General features: G+C 42.7%; 1 protein-coding gene across 1 annotated transcript in view; it reads left to right on the plus strand.

The window, feature by feature from the left end:
- The window catches only part of LOC135394503 (inositol polyphosphate-4-phosphatase type I A-like), a 59704-nt gene that overhangs the window by 12878 nt on the left and 26973 nt on the right, over window positions 1-19853 (plus strand). Inside the window, exons 6-16 of the mRNA XM_064625273.1 lie at window positions 1334-1452; window positions 2318-2431; window positions 3587-3666; window positions 4297-4411; window positions 5180-5391; window positions 8671-8728; window positions 9046-9256; window positions 9432-9549; window positions 12195-12372; window positions 15399-15615; window positions 18430-18623. Of these exons, the coding sequence (XP_064481343.1) occupies window positions 1334-1452; window positions 2318-2431; window positions 3587-3666; window positions 4297-4411; window positions 5180-5391; window positions 8671-8728; window positions 9046-9256; window positions 9432-9549; window positions 12195-12372; window positions 15399-15615; window positions 18430-18623 (1616 nt within the window). The remainder of the gene's footprint in view (window positions 1-1333; window positions 1453-2317; window positions 2432-3586; window positions 3667-4296; window positions 4412-5179; window positions 5392-8670; window positions 8729-9045; window positions 9257-9431; window positions 9550-12194; window positions 12373-15398; window positions 15616-18429; window positions 18624-19853) is intronic.

A 19853-nucleotide genomic window follows, 5' to 3' on the forward strand; every position in this document is an offset into this window, starting at 1 on the left:
CAGGCATTGTCAGGTGTTAAACGCATTATATTCACTTACGCCACAACACCGAAGTGTACACTTTCTTTTTGCCCTGTCTTCCTTGCATACTGTGTATTAAGGCTTCATTGCTGGTTTGTGAGTCTGCTGTTTGTTCTTCTCGTCCTGTGTTTCCCCTCAAACTCAAGGCAATGTAGAGATCAAGCCTTTTCTCGTCTACTGACACGGAACGTGCGCACTTTTGTTTACCTGCTGCCGCAATGCCTTTTTTCTGTCATCTTAGACCGCCGGGCACAACTGCAATCACGTAAAACTGGACGAGGTCAAACATTTCTTGCCTCTAGCGTTGGTAAACCGTATACCGGTAGTTAATTGTATATCCTAGCAGCACTAAAAATCATCATACACTGTGTATGTCACTGCTTCACATCTGAATGGCAACATACAGTTTATGCAATTCCTCATCAGTGGCAGGTATAAAAAGTGGCACATTACCATTTGGCCGCTCACTGACATCAATGTTGTAACTGTATTCCTCTGTCGTCAGTGGAAATTGCACCTTTGCTTGGCGTGAAATTGACTGATACAGCGCATGCAAGAAGTCATATATTTGCTCGCTGCACAGAAAACTGCTTATAATCTTTCTCGAGCTTGTGATGAAAGAATGAGTGTCCTAAGTGGACGATGTTGCTTCTTGGGGCTCCGCGGTCTTGATGTTAGAATCAAAATGGCCTTCCATGTCCATTGTGGATACGAAGCGAACATGCTCATGCACAACACTCATGCCAACCATTTTATTTTGTGGGTTGGCCGCACGGCAGCGCCAATCTTTTCTGAAATAGCAAATTTGAGCAAGTATCAGCCACCATGCATGCCTTTTGTTGGTCGTATACTCAACAGGAAGGGCCTCGATACCTTTAAAAAAACGAGGCTTACTTGCTTAGCTGACCAGAAGTAAGAGGCATCATTCTGTGCCAGCTGTGCTTGTGGACGAAACAAAAATTCATTCATCACGTCTCTTTCATCTGGCACAAGTATTACCTTGTAAGGAATAAGTAAACTTAATGTTTAATAACTAAACATATTCCTGACATGCCAGCAGCATATGGCCTGGCGCTTCAGGGCTGTTGCGTAGTCAGGCACAGCTGGGAAATCTCTGTAGAATAAATTGTTACGCACGTTCATGTCTTCGAATAACTAGGCGCTTTTTGCCATTGAATACACATTACTTTGACTGGACCTGAGCCTCAGTTTGAATTATCCAGAAATTTGAGTTAAAAGATTTCAGATTGACAGGATTGTACTGTACCACTGATTTTCTGAATGCTTCTAAAACTCTGTTCACATATTTTAGCATGTGACAACCTGCGTTGTGATGCCGATGGTCAACCTCCCAACCCAGTGATCGTAGTGATGGTTGGTCGGGCATTGCAGGCCCTCTGGAGCAAGTTTGCGCAGACTGAAGTCGTACAGGTGAGGAGGTCACACTGCTGCTGCTCTTGTTGCTTGCTTCCTCTAATTTAGCCACAAGTATGTCGGCACAAGTACTGTTCTTGTCAATACTATGGTATTTGGTTTAACTTTGGATGGTCAATCTCCTCGTTCGAAAGAACCGGTATCCAAAAGGAATTTCTCTGTTATTGTGTGTCAGTGGACACAAAGTCCATTCGGAGAGGTGTAAGGATGAACAAGGTTATGGAAAGTGAAGCGGAGCACCTTCGGGAATCCTGCCACCGGCTGTGTGGTCTGAGGTTTTCTCTGCATTTTCCGGAAGACTTTCCAGATGAATGTTGGCACAGTTCTCCCTGAAGTTGGCCCAGGAGGCATACTAAACCCCCCCATCCTGTCTCCCCCTCCTCCCTGTCTTCTCCCCATCTGTCCACATCTGTACGACCCTCATAGCCACAGTTGCTTTGCAGCACCAACACGTAATAAAAAACAGTGAGATGCGTATAAAATGTTCACACTTGTGGAGGTACAGCAATACCATGTAGACAGTGAGATTGCTGAGTCGTGAACCTCTTCAACATCTTTTCTTCTCTTATGACATTGTTGTAGCAGGTGTTGTATGTTGCTTCATCGCCTTATCACATCAGTGGTACTACGAGTTGTACTGTGTGTTTCTACTGACTGTCACTGATGAAAAAAGAAAAGAAAACTGTTCTTTGGAATTGAAGGCTTAATACTAGATGTATCAAGTGCTGCATGAAAAAACAAACACTGCATAATACGTGGTAGACCAAGTGTGTCTTTATATTCTTGTTGCACAATCTTTGTGTCCTAGCATATTCTGATACAGCAGATGTTGGCAAAAGTATTGTTCCTCTGTCATTTCCAGCGGTGTAGCAATCCGTGTTTCTTGACAACTGTTGGGTTCCTCAAGCACCAGGTGAGCCCGAAAGTACGCATAAAGCTCTGTGTCTACGATGTCCGTGAGCAAGTGACGGCTACGGTGAGTCTCTTCATTACTTACTTCCTCCTTTATTTTTATCAATATTCGCGTGAAATTTTTTACGTGTCAGGCTAAATGATGTTCGGAACATAACAACAACAACAACAACAGCTCTGTTTAAATGATGCCGAGTCGGAAGGGTCATCACCAGGGGCAATACCCTAAACCATTGCTGGTGGAAATGTGGTGAAATCGAATACCAAATTGCCTCATAGTGAGGACCGAAGCCCTACGGTGTCCAAAAACTTTAGAAGTGCTCTTAGGGCAGCGCGTTGGTGGGCTGGATTTGGCCATTGACCAAGCAATTTTGATACAGTGAGAGGGCAAGAGTACAGCTGGTTTAGAGGCACTGAAAGTGTGGATAGGAAAGGTTGGTAGGGCACGCAACGAAGAAAGATATGCTCTAGATCTTACAAATCACTGCAATGATGGTATCTAGGTGAGTCAACTTTTCGCTGAGCTGTAGAAGGCACATTGAGTTGTCGCATCCGATGAATTAATGCAGCATCCTGACGAGAGGTGTTTCGTGGTATCTGGAAGCAAGCGCTCAGATCAACTCTTGCAAGCATAGATGGAGGAGAATGTCAGTTGTCAATTAGCGGAAAGCTAGTGGTGCCACTAGACGTCGGAGAATGGAATGACAGTCTCCTCTCAGCAGTGCAATACTCGTTCGTCGCCTAGATGAGAGAGCTGCTTCTGTGGCGCTGTCAGCCTGTTCATTCTCCATGACACCACAATGGGCTGGAACCCACTGGAGAACTAGCCTGTGTCTTAAGCTTAAGTCTTATAAGCCCTGTTATGCTACATTTTTGGGAGCGAAAATTGATTAATTATGCACGTAAATATATGCTATAGACAGAACAAGACAAGGAGCCGAAGCACTTGAAATGCAGAAGGTTGTGTAGTTGGTCGTGGGCTGGAACCACATGGAAGCTAAAAATTATCATGCTCCCAGGTGGAAATCACTAAGATTTGCCCAGGACACAAACATTTGATTCAGAGTGATGGAATCTTTAGAATATTCAGAACATTTGGTGAAGGTTGCTCTTGAGAGTGTAAGATACTCTTGTCTTTTTTTCTTTTTTTTTCTTTTTTCAGTGTAGTGTCTGCATATTTTTTTAAAAATCAATTCCAAATGTGCCTTTTTACCTACAGAGAACTATGCTGGGAGAAGCTACGTTCACACTGGGTTCCTTGTTGCAGACGAAAAGCAATTTCCTCCGACTTACATTATTGTAAGTATTTCTTAGCCTGTGTGCTTTTAATTTCTACTCCTCTTGACATTTACTTATTTATTTTGTAGCCCTTCCATGCTCATTTAGGGCAACAATCTTGGCTGAAATCAAAGCTAAACGAATTCTGTGTCATGATTTTTTATGATGCACGCAGTCACTATGCAAAATATTTCAATGAAATTCGAGCCCATGTTTATAAATGAACTCCATATAGGGCTGTGCGAATAGTAAATGTGTTGAATACGAATCAAATACAAATATTGCAAATATTTGACTTCGAATATTGATTGAAATAATGACTTCAAGGAGCCCTCTTTACTGCAATATGCACATACAGCACATAAAACCACATTATCATAATCTCAGTAATGTGTATAGATAGGTATCAACTATGAAAGGATAAGGAGAAGGTTGCCATTCCCACAAGACTATTTGACACTGCTACAGTTTGTTCACAGCTGTTGCAATTAGCTGCAACAGCTAAGTGGGAACTCAACTTGTTCAAATATAAAATTATTTCAGGATTGTGCCTGTACTCGGAGGTGTGAATTACACAGCTTATGTTCCATTGCTTGTTCCAAATGATGCTGCCTTCATGACAGGTATTTTTAATGGGTAAGTTATGTGCAGGTCTCCGTCCTGTGAAGGTGTTGGATTTGTCACTGTCGCTGCTCGAGAACTGCAGCCTGAAATTTGTGATGTGGATGCCACCAGGTATCAGATACAGGAGCACACATGGCCAATGGTATGGTTCCCTTTATATTCTGCCTGCAGTAACATTGTTTTGTTTTGCTTTGTATAGAATGATAGAGGCACATACAATTTTTCAGCTGTACGCATGCATTAATGATTGTACATGCCACAGAAACATTTAAAAAAATACTGTGTTCGACTGCATATAGCATTTTCACTATCCCACATAAGGAAAGCTACTGCGAACCCGCGAATAATGCAATGCAGGATTGTTGCATTCCCCTGCAAGAGTAGTTACTGTTGGGAAAGGAGCAGGAACCAAGCGTTAGGGTAACATTTAATGGTGGATGACTAGAACAACTGTGCGGATGACTAAACAACTGTCGATCAAAAAAGTGCACCTGTGACGAGCAAGTCGTCATGGTCTTCTCTTTTCTTACACTCCGGGCAGTGCATGAGTATAGAAAATTCTCGTATGACTTCATATAGGATTATGGAACAGGATCTTGTGTGTATGGGATCCTTAATACAAAGAGGATCCCATATTGTACATAATCCTATCTCAAATGGGACCCTATATGACATGGGATACTGTATCACTGTGAATGCACTGTTGGTATCTGTTGAATGGTGGAACGGAACGTGCACAAAACAAAACACTTCTTACAGTTTCTTATTTTTTGAAGTCGTTTAGCATGTTTGTTACATGTTTCCTGAATTGAGAGATGTGAATGACATGATGTAAAAGTGGAAGGTATAATTCTGCTGAGGCCATAGCATATTCTATCTTGCTGTACATTGCTGAGTGGTTTATTTACAGGGCGAGCGACAGCGCAGTTACTCATTACCTGTGCCTCTGTCTGCCTCCGCACCATGCCGTGCAACAACTCCTCTTCATGCACAGTTGCGAGTAGCCTTTGAAAATCTCTCCTCTCAGACATATCGGTTCCACACGGGCTTGGGTGCAGAACTGAGAGTTCACGAAATTATGGCAGAAACACGCCTTTCCTTCTCCTTTCCACAGCTACTTCTGTAAGTCTTCTCCTTCTCTTATGTTGTGGTGCTGATGGGATTAGCATAATCAGGCATTCAATGTTGAACCTGAGTTATGTAGGACGGTAGACTTCCGTTAATACGACTTCCGATAATTCGTTTTTCCGCATAATTCGAATGAATTCGAAAGTCCCGTCAAATGCCCATATGTTTCTGTTAATAAAAAACTGTGTTATTTCGAACGTGAAATCAGTGCACATCGTATAATTCGATCAATGCGTCCGCGAACCAGTCACCTGCACTGCACCGCACCGCGCCGCACATAGCAACAGAGAGTTCGCCCTAAAGCTCAGGTGGCAGATTGGCAGATGGCGACTGAACAGTACCGATCTGTTCCGATAACGGATGTTGTGTGCATGCACGCACGCACCCTGCGAGCTCTCCGCGAAATCGTCTTCAGTTTAGCTTCCGCCATCTTGCGCGGACAGGACACGTCCGACAACGATGTTGTAACGCGCGCACGAGCTCTATATGCAATGTTTTCAGATGCACTTTTCAAGAGCGAGCGGAATGCAGAGGAATGCATAAAGGTGGCATTGACCTCTACAACTTTTCCGCCTATTCCTTAATTCTACCTTCGGATAATTTGATCAAATCTCGCGTTCCCGTCAGGGTCGAATTAACGGAAGTTTACTGAATTCGTATTTCCCACATTGCACATAAAAAAAATTAAAAAATAAAGAATTATTTTCCAAATATCAGACTTCAGCACTGTCAATGGATCACTGCATTTTTCTGTTTCTCAATGAGAATTAGCCTAAGTTATTTGAATTTCCGCTTCCCAACTTCTAGCTCCCACGAGTCTTTGAAAATCATCCCTCGAGTTTCGAGGGCCCCGATAATTCATACAGTTTTCATGCTTTCCAAACGTCCTGAAATTTTTCTTATTACCTCAGTAGACAACTTCAGGAAATCCCACAGTGCTCAGCGCCGCTGTGAACTGTGGGAACTTGTGTATCAGAAAGAAGGAAAAGGCCTCCAAACAGTTTCAATTCCTCCTCTCTCTGCCCATGGTCCACGACGTGTCAGGGTCAGCGACAACGAAATGTGACGGACTACTCTCCTTTCCCCCATGACAATAATCGCCCAGTATCCATTGTGTGCGCAAAGAACTCTGGGATTTCCTGAAATAGTCCTTTGAAAATCAATACATTTCTTGCTTAGAAATAGGAGGTATGAGGTGCGTTATGTGTTTATGTGTTGTGTGGGTGTTATATATATGAATATAAGTGCAAAAGTATTTATTTACTTCTTTATTTATCTATTTATTCTTTCTTTTTTCTTTCTTTCTTTCTGGAAAATGCTTTGGCAGTCCAAGTAGGGAGGGCATCATAAGAAACTATCAAAAACAATACATTGCCTTGGCACTATCTAAGAACGTGGACACTGCATGACATGATATGGTATCCTCATTGAGGCCATTCCATTTACATACTGTCCATGGGAAGGGTGAATAAAATAAGCAGTTGCATGTAGCGCAAAAATCCATAAGGGATTTCATGGTTGTGTCTTGTAGTTCATCTTTGCCTAAAGGTTACATAGAGATCTGGCGGTAATGATAAGCAGTTGTTAATGAGAAGTTGAAGACAGTGGATTTTTTGCCGTGCAGACAAGGGTTCCAGATTACTCAAAGAATACTTCTTTTCGAAATACCAGCATGGTTTCAGAAAGGGGTTCTCTTGTGAACCCCAGCTGGTCGAGTTCGTCTATGACATTCAAATGTCACTTGACAGCAGGGGTCGTACAGACGCGTTTTTTTTTTTTTATTTTGCAAAAGCCTTTGACACCGTTCCCCACTCTCGACTTCTATACAAACTTGCGTCACTAAACATCGACCCCGCGGCCCTCAACTTTATCAGTGCATTTTTATCACGCAGAAGACAGGCGGTTTTTGCTAACGATACCTTGTCAGAGTTTCTCCCTGTCTCATCAGGCATACCTCAAGGATCCGTCCTAGGACCACTTCTTTTCCTCATATACATTAATGATCTACCCCAATCCCTTTCTTGTTCCGTCCGTCTATTTGCTGACGACTGTGTCATTTATCGTCAGGTAGAGTCTAGTGCTGATACCGAACTCATTCAAAATGATCTTTTTACAATTTCTCAGTGGTGCAAGACATGGCTCATGTCACTAAATGTTTCAAAATGCAAAATTATGACTTTTGCACGTTCTCAAACTAGTCCGAACCCATCCTACTCACTTAACAACACTCAGCTCTCATGCGTTTCAACATATAAGTATCTGGGGCTGCATTTGGATTCGAGTATGCGTTGGGCATCTTCATAGGTACCTTGTGCTTGCGCCACCTCATGTAAAACTGCTTTCATACCGTACATTCGTGCTGCCCAAACTTGAACACTCATCGGCCATATGGGATCCCCATCAGGAGTACTTAATTCAAGCATTAGAGTCAGTTCAAAACAGGGCGATGCGCTTCATTACATCCAACTATTCTAGAGATGCAAGTGTTTCATGTATAAAGAATAGCCTTGACGTTGATCTTCTCTCGTCAAAACGGTTAATAGCCAGGCTGTGCCTCTTCCATAAAATTTATCACAACACAAACGCTCGCGATCGTCTCCTAGTCCCTGCTAACTACATTTCATCTCGTCTGGACCACATCCATAAGATTAAGCTACCCCATTGTAACACCGCTTCCTTTCTAAAATCATTCTTTCCTAAAACAATTAGTGACTGGAATCTCTTGCCTGAACATGTTGCTTGTACACACGACCCTGCTGATTTTAAGGCTGCCCTCCTCCAATCCAGGGCTTCAGGTTCATCATGCTCTTCCCATGGTACACATGGTCTTCTTTCCTTATCACCTTGATATTTCATTTTTCACTTTTTGTAATACTTGTGTTACGCGTTTCTATTGTACTTTTCTTATGTGCTTCTCTCCACTCCGTTATGTAATACCCCCTGGGGGTCTTTAACATACTTAAATAAATAAATAAATACAATTGCACGACCGACGTTCAAGGACTATATTGGTTGTAAATGAAACAAAGAGCATGCTTCTGGACAGATTTCATCTCATCCGTGTTTGACTACAAGGTATATGAATGCCATTTAAGATTTAAATGGGATTGACTTTTATATGAGCACACTTTTCTTTTCTTTTTTTTTTCATGAAGTGTTTTGCTGTTAACCCGCTTTCTTTTGCTTTCACCTTTACAGTGTCTTAAGAGTGTGGTACCCATTAATTTGCATTAAATGGCATGTGAGTGATTGTGGCACAACCTCTGTTTACAGTAACTTGTGGATTAATGAGGAAAAACAGTTGATGGAAACAGTCACATTGCTGGGAGAGGTAAGACTTGCTTTTGAATGATTCCTTTCATGTGCAGTGGTTGTTTGTTGCAGTGGTGGTATGTTCATATCAAGCGGTGCAAAATATATATGTTCCAAATGATTTCCATGCTCCTTTAAAAGAACTGCCATGACATAATGGTCGAGTGCTAATACAGCATCTGGCAGGCAATCAGAGAGATTCCCAATATTATTTTTAGCACTGTTTCAGTCTCTTTGTCATATTGTTTGCATGTATGCTGGAATTCTACAGACAGCTATGTAGCCTTCACACGTGCATTCCATCTGTTCTGCGTACATCATGGTCCATGATTACAGCTAACTGAGGAATGGCATGCACGTCAACTGGGAGCCATGGAACGTCACCTGCAGCGTATCAACTGTTATGCTGAGGCCCTTGATGCTTTGGCCACGTACCATGGTCCACAGTTCAAACCCTCCAAGCACAAAGGGAACAGAAATCTTGAGTTTGTTCCCGTCAACCTCCACCTGCAGCGCCTCTGGGTGCAAAACACTACAAGTCGAAGGAGTATGTATCATGTTCCCAAATTTCATGCTGCTTGGATGTACCAGGCTTTACATTTTATTGGGCTGTTCACATTGTGAATTTCATGTTCAGCGTGGAATTATGGAACTTGGTGCATCTTTTAAGAGCTGTTGGTGGTAACGGTAGTAAATATGACAATTTTTCGTTTTCTTGTCAGCGTCAGTGTACGATGTCATCACAGTGGGAGCTTTCACAGCATACCCCCATAAATATCAACAGGGAGGTCTACAGCGCCTCTTTAGCCAACTCAAGAACATAAATGCTACTACTCTGAAGTGAGTGATTTCCTTGTAACACTTTGTTGGTTGATGTTTTAAGGAACTGGAGCATCGATAACTTATTAGTTAATAGGATTGTTATTTATGCGATGTTACAGAGAATGCTATACAAAACATGACAAACAGTAAACCTCTGTTAACTCAAAGTCATAAAAAACTGGATAAAATTTTATATACGCAAAATTCCGTAATTTTCAATGTACCGATCACACAAAATAAAAAATTTATGCGAACTTACGTTGCCAACAGCACAACGATTATGCTAAATGAGCACTAAAACATAAAAAAAAATCATCTCAAAACGTGTATATCACTTGGCATAGAAAAATGTTGTGATGGATGCTTGGTGTTTAAAACTTATGTTCCTATGTCAGCGCTTTAGCACTGCTTGTGCTGTGCCATCTTCGTAATAATTCGTACACTCACGGTGTCAGGAGGCTCCCAAGAATCAATAGTGAAATGTAACAACACTTGACTCTCTCTTTCATGGCACCATGGGGGAAATAAAAGCAACAAATGAAATGACGAACAGGCACCGCTTGCGAGGTAGCTGTCTGCCCATCAATCATTGCAACCACTCCGGGCAGCAACAACAACAACTGGGCAGTGCTGGCCGTCCTGCTTTCCTTGTAGAATGAGAAAGTGGAACCACAGAACAACTCTGCCTCTCCTCTCCACTGTAGAACTGACAGGAATGGTACGGTGCTGGACAAAAGTTTACGAAACACGCTCCGGCGCATTCCTTCCTCAGAGTGACACGCTAGCAGCGAATGGTACTGTACAGACTTGCAAACAGGTGACTGGGTTACCTAGGCACATGTCTGTAAGTCCGTATGGTCCCATTCGCTGCTAGCGTGTCACTCTGAGGAAGGAATGCGCCGGAGCGTGTTTCGTAAACTTTTGTCCAGCACTGTACAATGGTGGAACTTTGGCTTTCACAGCTCAAAGGCGCAGGAGGGCTTAACACGTGTCTGTGCAGGACTCATGCGATCATTACTGCGTGATGATTACCCATGCGATGATTACTCGCACTTTTTAAACTTTCGCTGACAAGATTCCGAGATACCTGAACTTCGTATCAAAAACCTTTCAAGGCAGGCGATGACAGATGCGTAGTAAATATTGGAGTCAATTCCAAGACGCTAGGAACCTTTGAACCTAGGAGCACTGAAGTGACCTCCCAAATTTATTTTCTTTTTTTTAACGCTGCAGCGTGTTCTGCAATGAATAAAATGAGCTCCTGCTAAAGAATGACGAGTGCAGGTGACCTACAGAGCGCGCTCAAAAGCCTGCGTTCCACACACCTTTAACAAATCCTGGGCCCAGTTCTTCAACTTTCATATAGCGATCATTATCGTTGTATGTAAAGTAGTATGGGTGCTCCAAAGCCGCCGTGGTTGGCTCGCGCAAGCGCTCGGGGTGCATCACGAGCAGAGGTGATGCGTTTAATGCGCGTTATGGGATAACGACAAGTTGAAGATCGGGGGCCCCTGCACTCGTGAAAAGAGCGTTTTATCGGAGAACAAGCATCAAGTGGTCCATGGGCACGTGACTTGTGATGTAGAGCGACACAGCTCAAGCAGGTATAAGCGGCGTGTGAGCTGAGAAGAAACAAAGAAATAGAGGCACGGGGACTACCCTATATCACGCAAGGATCGTGTCGGCCGTCTGCGGCTGCTTTCTCTGGCTGTTTTTTGTAAGTTTGATTGTGCAGTTATAATGCACTGCAGAGTGAAAATATTTTCCTCCTGATATATATACAGGGTGTGTGCAGAAAAAAGTGACCCACATTTTTACATGTAACTCGTTGTCCACTTACCCGAGGAACTTCCGGTGGCGTACGATGGCGTATTTATGCGTGCGAAAGCTAAAAAAAAATCCTGGAAACCGTACTCAGCGTAAAAAAATAAACAGAGCGCGAAAACATGGGCTTCCATGCATTGGAATAGGGTGGTCATCACAGTGCATGGTAGTGCATTTCGGTTTCAGGAGAGTTACGTGCAGGCACCGCTAGGGGTACTCCCGATGAGCATCCATGTGGGACATCGTTTCGATTTATGCTCCCCTAGCGGTACTTGAACACAACTCTCCTACGTCCACCATGTTGCCCTATTCTGATGCACGGAAGCCGACGTTTTTGTTGCTCAGTTTATTTTTTAAGCTGAGTATGGCTTCCAGATTTTTTCTGCAGATTTCGCACGCATAAATGTGCCATCGTGCGCCACCGGAAGTTTGTTAGTTAGGTAGACAACAAGCTATGTGCCTAAATGCTGGTCATGTTTTTCTGCACACACCCTGTATTTTGCTCCTGAAAAATATATTCCTGATGGACAGCTTGACGAATGAGACAAGGTTTCGGAGCCACGTTAAATGTCACCTCGATGCCACGGTAAACTATATTTTGAGATATCAGGGTTTGAGCTAACGAGGTTCTACCGTAAATGCAGCCTATATTTTAACACAAGCTCCACTGCAACATACACAGCTCTATCCACTTTCTGCTTAGTTTCTCTGTCGTTGCTGTGCAAGTCTTATTTATTAACATGCATGTAAACATACACATTTACTACACGGGTGGTTTTCAATGTGAGCATTGGAAGTAGCGTAGCACTTTTATTTGTCTTTATCTCACAACCTTGCAGCAAAGAACTTTCTGGCTGTGCATTAGGACCAGATCGTTTGTCATCTGCGGCGCAAAGCCTGCTCACTTTAGAGCAGCTGAAAGACGACCTCGAAGGCGACGTACGGAGCCTCCTCAAGTTAGCTGATCTGCAGGATTCGGCCTCAATGCTTGTCCTTCTTGACTGCATCAACAGCAAGGTTGTTGTCTATACTGCAATTTCTGCACCCCTGAGAAATTATTGGTTCTTTGTACTAAGGCTTTGACACTCTCACATTCTGAAATACAGTCGACCCCCATTTATCCGGCACTGGCATCAAAAATGTCCACAAAGCGGGGGATCTGTATACTAAATGCAACTGGAGAGCAGGCGAACCATCAGTTGTGGACAAAGACTGTGCTTGCTTCAGAACACATAGGAAACTATCCCACTGTCAATCGCATAAAATTTAGCTCCTCTAAATGCTCACTGATAATGTTAACTTGAGAAACGTTATTTGTTTGCTCAAAAAATGCCATTCTCTGTAGATTTTGCACATTCTTAAGAGCCACAATTCTGGGTTCCTTACTGTTATTGGATTCATGCTGGTCACCTGTAAAAGTGACCTCAGTTGTCTCAGGACGTAAACCCCCAATTATTTCTTTAAAAATTATTAAAATTGTAAAAGTGACAATGTTAATGACATCTTCATCCCTAATCGTGCTGTCATCATGCTGGTCAGTGTTGACATACCCCAGAACTGTGGAGTCGTCCACAGCTGTCAAGCTTACCTTTTTTGTTTAGAGAATGCAGGTGTGCAAGTGAATAGTTTTCTTAACTCAGCGGATATCTGCAGTGGACATGACTGTTCAGTGTATGGTACATTGTCGCCCCTGCTTGACAAATGGAGGTTGCACATTGTCTCTGACTGAGTAACTGAAGGCAACTGTTGGGCATTTTCCTCAGTGGTTCCTGGAAGTCCTTGTACGGATTCAGAACGGAAGCCAGGATAAGTGACGGCAAATACACGATTTCAGGAAATCCCTGTGCTCCTTGCACGTGCATGGCATCCTGGGCGGTTACTGTCATGAGGAAGGGGGATACTCCTTCACGTTTTGGTTTCGCTGACCTTGACACCTCGTGGCCGATAGAGGAGAAACTGAAACAGTTTGGAGACCTTCTCCTCCTTTCTGATTAGCAAGTTCCCATAGTTCAAAGCCGTCCTAAGCTCTCTGAAGTTGTCTGTTGTGTGGTCTTTAGTTTGTCTCCATGCTTCTTGTCTGGATAATGCAAAACCTGGACAAGTGAACCTCGGATAAACTGAGGTCGACCGTAGTTCGTTACACTTGGTCAGCCTACAGTTGTAACACACTACAACAGCTCATAAAAGTGATTGGTTGGGTTGCATATTGAATGGTGATACAGCCAAGCGTATTTATTACAATCCTCAGGATAAAGTTAAGTCATATATGTATCATGCTCACTTGTAGTGATCGGAAGACTCCTGGGCTGCTGAACAAGAGAGTACAAAAATAAACGATGTGAAGCAACAAGAGGTGCAACATACACACATTGATGCCTGCTCCAGAGTACAGTCATTGGATACCATGTATATAATCCTACCACATATGGTCTGATACCTGATACAGCCATTCTTTTCAGGGGAAGGGCCCAACTTCCATTAAATTCAGTGTACAGTAGACTTTATTACTTCGACATTCTTTTTTTACTCTCTCTCTCTCTCTCTTTTGTTTTGCTTCTCTTGACGAAACCACATTTCAGGGTCTTGGCGGCTACACATAAATATCTATGGATAAAATATTTGTTAATTGGGTGATTGTCAGACACACACGCACACAAAACAAAGAAGCAACAAATTCTGCTGTGCTGCAATGTTCAAAGTCTTCAGGAGCTGTACACCCTGTGCTAATAGGAGCATCCTCGGCCTTATACTCATGCCAGCGCTAAATCTGAATACAGTAGGCTTCCGTTAATAAGACTTCCGATAATGTGTTTTTTCGCTTAATTCGACCGAATTCGAAGGTCCCGTCAGACACCCATATCTTTCTATGGATAAAAAGTTTGTTTTTTTTTTTTTTCGAACATGAGAGCAGTCCACATCGTATAATTCGACCGATGCGCCTGCGAACCAGGCACCCGCGTCGCCCGTGTTGTACCGTACATAGCAACAGAAAAGTTAGCCCTAAAACTCAGGTGGCAGATGGAGACTGAACAGTACCGATCCGTACCAATAACCGCGAGTTTTAGTTCATCGTACGCTATCGTCTTTACGTACGTAAGCGATAGCATTGGTGGTTCTGCGCACATGCAAAGCATAGTGCTTCGTGCACTGTGCAGAACCTCCTCACTATCCCTTACGTACACAAAGGCGATAGTGTACAATGCACTAAAACTCAATCCGTTTAGTGGCAGTTTGCAGCTCTGGCGAGTCCCGGGCGAGAAGGAAACGTCTCCTTTCTCGTTCTTTCTCCGTTTTTTGTTTCATGTTTCGTTCAGAATCTGTCGGTGCAACAAGAGTCCGATATACAACGTGCGCTTGACGAGGTTCGATGACTTCGTGGAAGTGTGCAACATCGTTGTCGGATGTGTCCTGCCCGCGCAAGATGGCAGAAATGGAACTGAAGACGATTTCGCAGAGAGCATGCACTGTGTGTGTGTATGTGCTCTATGTGGCATTTTTTTAGATGACAGCAGATGAACGCACAAAAGTGACATTGATCTCATTAATTTTTCCACCTATTCTTTAATTCAACCTCTAAGTTGTTCGATCAAATTTTGGGTTCCCTTCAGGGTCGAATTAACGGAAGCTTACTGTAAATGTTTAGTCTATTTGAACTTAGGTGGTACATCTTGTGCACTCAATGGCCTGCATACCTTGCATTGAGGAAATAGGTAAGAAAAAAGTGCAGATGGACCAGGGGAGCTGCTGGTTTCTCACTTTCCTCCTGAAAGTGGGCAGGATTAATCACCACCAGGTGATATAATCTTGTCATATCACATAGAGAAGCAACACTACAGGCATAGAAATAATGAAGATGCGAGAGATTGATATTTATAATTTTATTTATATGCGTGTGGGCATCATAAAATAGAGTGTATGCTGTTGTCGTGTGTTGCAACTAACAGTGGAAAACAGGATGGGAAGATTTGCTTACTGATTTTCCTGAAGTAGGGAATTGTACATAAAATTGTGCACCCAAAATGATATCTTGGTAAATTGTGCAGGCTAAACAGCTGACCAATGCGTGCAATCCTTCTTTGGTTGAAGAAGCCTTAACCGTCTGGGAAAGTGCTAAAAGGAGTCTAAATCGAAGCACACCAGCTGCCCCTCAGCAGAATACACGTCAATATGACGAGACGCTCGACCTCTCTCTGAGGAATGTGCGCAGAGCGAAGTCTGCCTCTCTGCCTCGTGAGTTTGCCATGCCAGCATTTCCTGCAGGTGAGTTGCGAGAACGTTTTGTCTTCTCTAATGGTTTATGAATGGCACCTTTGTCTAGAGTATGGGAAAGGGTAAATAATGATCATGACGTTAGGAACCACAATCCGCTAGCAATGTTTCTCAACAGGGGTTCCGCGACCCATGTCTGGAGGTTCCACGAACAGGATACTGTTCAGCACCCACGAGTGTAACTTGAGGGCCTACCAAGGCTCTCTCTCGGACAGCCTTGTTGTCGGACTGTGCTCAACATTTGATCGTTGACATTGGGATTGACATCGAGGTCACAGGGCCACAGCTGACGGTTTTGCAAGGTGTATACCTCAACCTGACAATTTCTCCGCACCAAGCTTTTACTTTTCTTTTGTGTTTCAAAAGCATTGCAAGCACTTGGAAAATCTGCTTCGTAGAAACCTCGGAGCTACTCGCCTGCCTACATGGACTTGGGACTTGCATGCGTCAGTGACAACCCACGATGCATTATCTGAAGTATTGAACGAATGAATGAATCTGCAAAGCTCAAGTGACATTTTGTGATGAAACGATAGATAATTACTTTCATTATGCTAATTAAATAACTAAATAATCAGTTGTACAGAACAAGAATTTGCTACAAAAGAGAGAGGGCGCAGACAAGCTGGTACATACTGAAGGCCGCGGTTGGTTGTTATTAAACTGTTGCTGTGTAAGAGAAATTTTTTTGTCTCCGTGCTTCAGGTTCCAGCCTTTAAGAATTTGCTAGTTGTACGACATCTAGTTTGACTAACCCGCTTCTACAGAGTTGCCCCAATGTAGTAGGCCCCTTGAGTAGGCACGATCTCAGGTCCCCTCGAATAGCGTAAGTTGGGAGCCAATGCGCTAGAGGGTGACAATTCTTAGCCATTCATCAGTATTTATCACTAACAATTCTTCCGTGTCTATTCTCTCGTGACTGAGCACCTGCACCTAAAGGGAAATATTTGATACATTTTTGTATCTGGAATTTAGTTACTGTTTTAAGTAACATGTATCCTCTTTTTGAGTCTTTTTCCGATACAAAAAAAAAAAGAAAGAAAAATACAATCACCGACAGTATACGTCCGCGTAATCCGTGCTGGCTGCTGCTTGAGAGACCCAGGTTCAAATCCTGTCTTCAGTTGGACTTGTAAGGCAAATATCAGCACAGTTCTCTATGAAGTGACATGACCAAACCACGTCGCTTGATACCCAGTGTCAATGCCCGTGTCACTCAATACCAACTGCCACTTTTGCTCCCCCCCCTGCTGACACCCGTGCTAAACAACTTGGGATTTATTTATTTCCATATTTATGAATGAGTGCCCACCTACAGCCAAATGGATGGGGGGTAAGGTGGCAGCTGAAGTTCGTGGGTGCTTAAAGGACAAATAAAGGGATATTAGTGCATCTTGTGTGTCATTGTTTACTCTAGTGTTTATTTGTTCAAGTAATCATACTTTCGTCTATAAAAATATTGCTGTAGTTTGTTACTAAGATGCATATTGAATATTTAGAATCTTATCGATTATTCGTATACAGACAAAAAACGCATTATTCAGTGCATCAGGTGACCCGAGAATGTGTTTTTCAGTTATTTAACTTCTCGAGAAGATGGAGGATAGTAACTCTAAATGTACTGAGTACCTGTTTAGAAGTGATCGTATTGTATCAGTGTCCTTTTCCATGGGGTGTCTGTTATTGTAACTTAGATGCTTTTTGAACCCATTATCCAACTGTAACTCTGATACTTTTTAAAAGCAGCTTGAACAATTCTGACTTTATGGCATATCCCCTTTACTTGTTCAGTGAAGTGTGTCACTTCTTTCAGCATCAGCTCCTTGCTCCACTTGATACAGCCTAGAAAAGCATATTATATGCGTGTAGTTCTTGTGCTCCTGATGTGAAGTCACCGGTGACTTAGTTGGGAAAAGAATAAGCAGTGGCAGAGAAAGAATTAAGTGTCGTCTGCTTTGGTAATAAGCTAGGTGTGAACAAGGCAGTCTCCATGTTTCTCACGAACCCACGCTTCAGGTATAAGTTTTGTTCTCAATCTCAGCATATTGTGCCTCTGTTTCAATCAAGGTGCAAGATGCATGTGAGATTATGCTCAGCTTTCCATTCATATAGACAGGCAGGAGGCCAGGCTCAGAGCCAGATATGAATATATCCCCTGCTGGATTGAATGTGCCCAGAGCTGGACCTGGAGAAAGGATTTCCTTTCATTTTAGCACCATACCATAATGCATGATCCCAATGAGTTACTTTTTTCACTTAGTATTTCTTTTAGCAGATATAAAGCATTACACAGAAAAGGCACAAGTTTTGCCTGATGTGTTTTGGATGAAACATTTTGCTGACCAAAGCAGTCTTGGACGTTTTGCCACTCCAATAACACATCCAGTTCTTGGTGTCGACATTTCTTTTGTGTTATCATTTTTCCTTCTCATTCGAATTACCACACCTTAAGTGTTATGTAATGCTGTTGATCTTGCCACGTTTTCTTAATTTGGTCAAAGTTGAGCCTGCCCCTTTGAAGCCCTTTGCAAAGTTGTGATTTGGATTGGGCCTCAGCCTAGATTGTCTCACAGCTCATCATTAGCAGGGACTCTTACTGCTAGGTGGTATCTTGCAAGGCATGATAGACATGGTGTGAAGCTGGAACACGCAAACATATAAAGTGCAACACATGCCTCATACTTTGACGTCTGCCATATTTAAAAATAAGCTATACTTCTGTCAGGATCAGTGTGCCCACGTATGCAAACTTATAATTAGCACACCTAAAAATTATTGGTTAATGGTTTATTATAATATTGACAGAATCTGCCTCTCCAAGTGATGAAGATGCACCCTCGGATGATGAAGAGTCGTCTCGATCAGATAGGTCATCTACAGATGCAGCAGGGGGAATCATTGATTTTCATCCGATGAAGTCTCAATTACGAAAGTCTGAATCCACCTACTCGGCAGATGACCCAAAGTTTTTGTGTCTTTCGGAAGAATTTGAACCGCTGGTAAGTTTTGTCTTAGTTAACCCCTGTGCATCCAGGACTGTGACCTCATGTCATAAAATTATCTTAGGAGGCAGTCAGGGCATGCTGATAGCGGTTCAGTTCAGCCTGAACACAAAATACTAGTTGCGTGAAAGTATGTATGGTCTGAGGTTTTTGGGAGAGTTTTTGCAAAATTTGGGGGCGTCAAAATCGGGTAGAAAACAGCCGCACGCAATTCTGGTGAATTCAGGTGTAAAATTTCTGGAATAGTATGATACATGTAGAAATAGGGTTTATTATGCTCGGTATACATAGGGCCCTCAGTTTTCGGGTTTTATTTTTTGTGAAAATCGGGGGGGTAAATATCGGGTTGAAAACCAGGACCTGCCAAACAGGGTAAAATGGGGTGATATACTGAGAAGTGATGTATTTTCGGGTGAAAAAAAAATTATGTGTTGAAATTAATTAATTAATAATTGGGGGTTTACATCGTGAGACAACTGAGATCATGAGCGACGCCACAGCGGTCGGTCTGTGGAGTGTTGAAATTAAACGAAAGAATATTTATTAAGAAACTGGTTGATAATTCAGCCACTAAGGCTTGCCCTGGTCCCTGTTTATAGGAAGAATAAGTTGCATGTTCAGTAAAGCATTATCTATCGACGAGCGTTGAGAGCATGCTTACGCTCGCGTTGGTATGCCTCGTATATCGTTGGCTGTTGCTACATCCTCTTTACTACTCCGCGTACTTTGCTGATACAAGATACTCCCTACAAGATTTGAAAGTTGGCTTCACCTAACACTTCCGTGTATTGCGGGCAAACCCACTTCAAGGAATGCCGAGCTTTGCTTAACTTTTTGTTTCTTCGCTGTTTAGCGTGATTTTTCCTGATTCCTTTGCTATTTTTGGTAACAGCACAAGAAAGGGTCTCGTCAACATCCACGGAAAGCACTAACAGTACAAAAATCCAACACTGAAGTTTTGAACTTACTTATTGACACAAGCTTTCATGTAGCAGACTACATTTCTTCAGGTGTGAAAAGCACAGGGCATTTTTGGTACGAAACCAGGGCATTACTTTGGTTGGTGTTGCCAATGTGCAAGGCGGCTTCACCTCATTATTGAAATGGATTTTGAGGGACAAGGGAAGCTGTCATGACCCCATTAATCTAACTTATCACTGAACTAACCAAGTTGATATCTTAGGTTAGTTTAGTGAGAGTTTCTCTATTTTGTTTAGTGAAGTTAGG

The sequence above is a fragment of the Ornithodoros turicata genome, chromosome 5 (assembly GCF_037126465.1).
Source record: "Ornithodoros turicata isolate Travis chromosome 5, ASM3712646v1, whole genome shotgun sequence".
In the NCBI taxonomy this organism is placed as follows: domain Eukaryota; kingdom Metazoa; phylum Arthropoda; class Arachnida; order Ixodida; family Argasidae; genus Ornithodoros; species Ornithodoros turicata.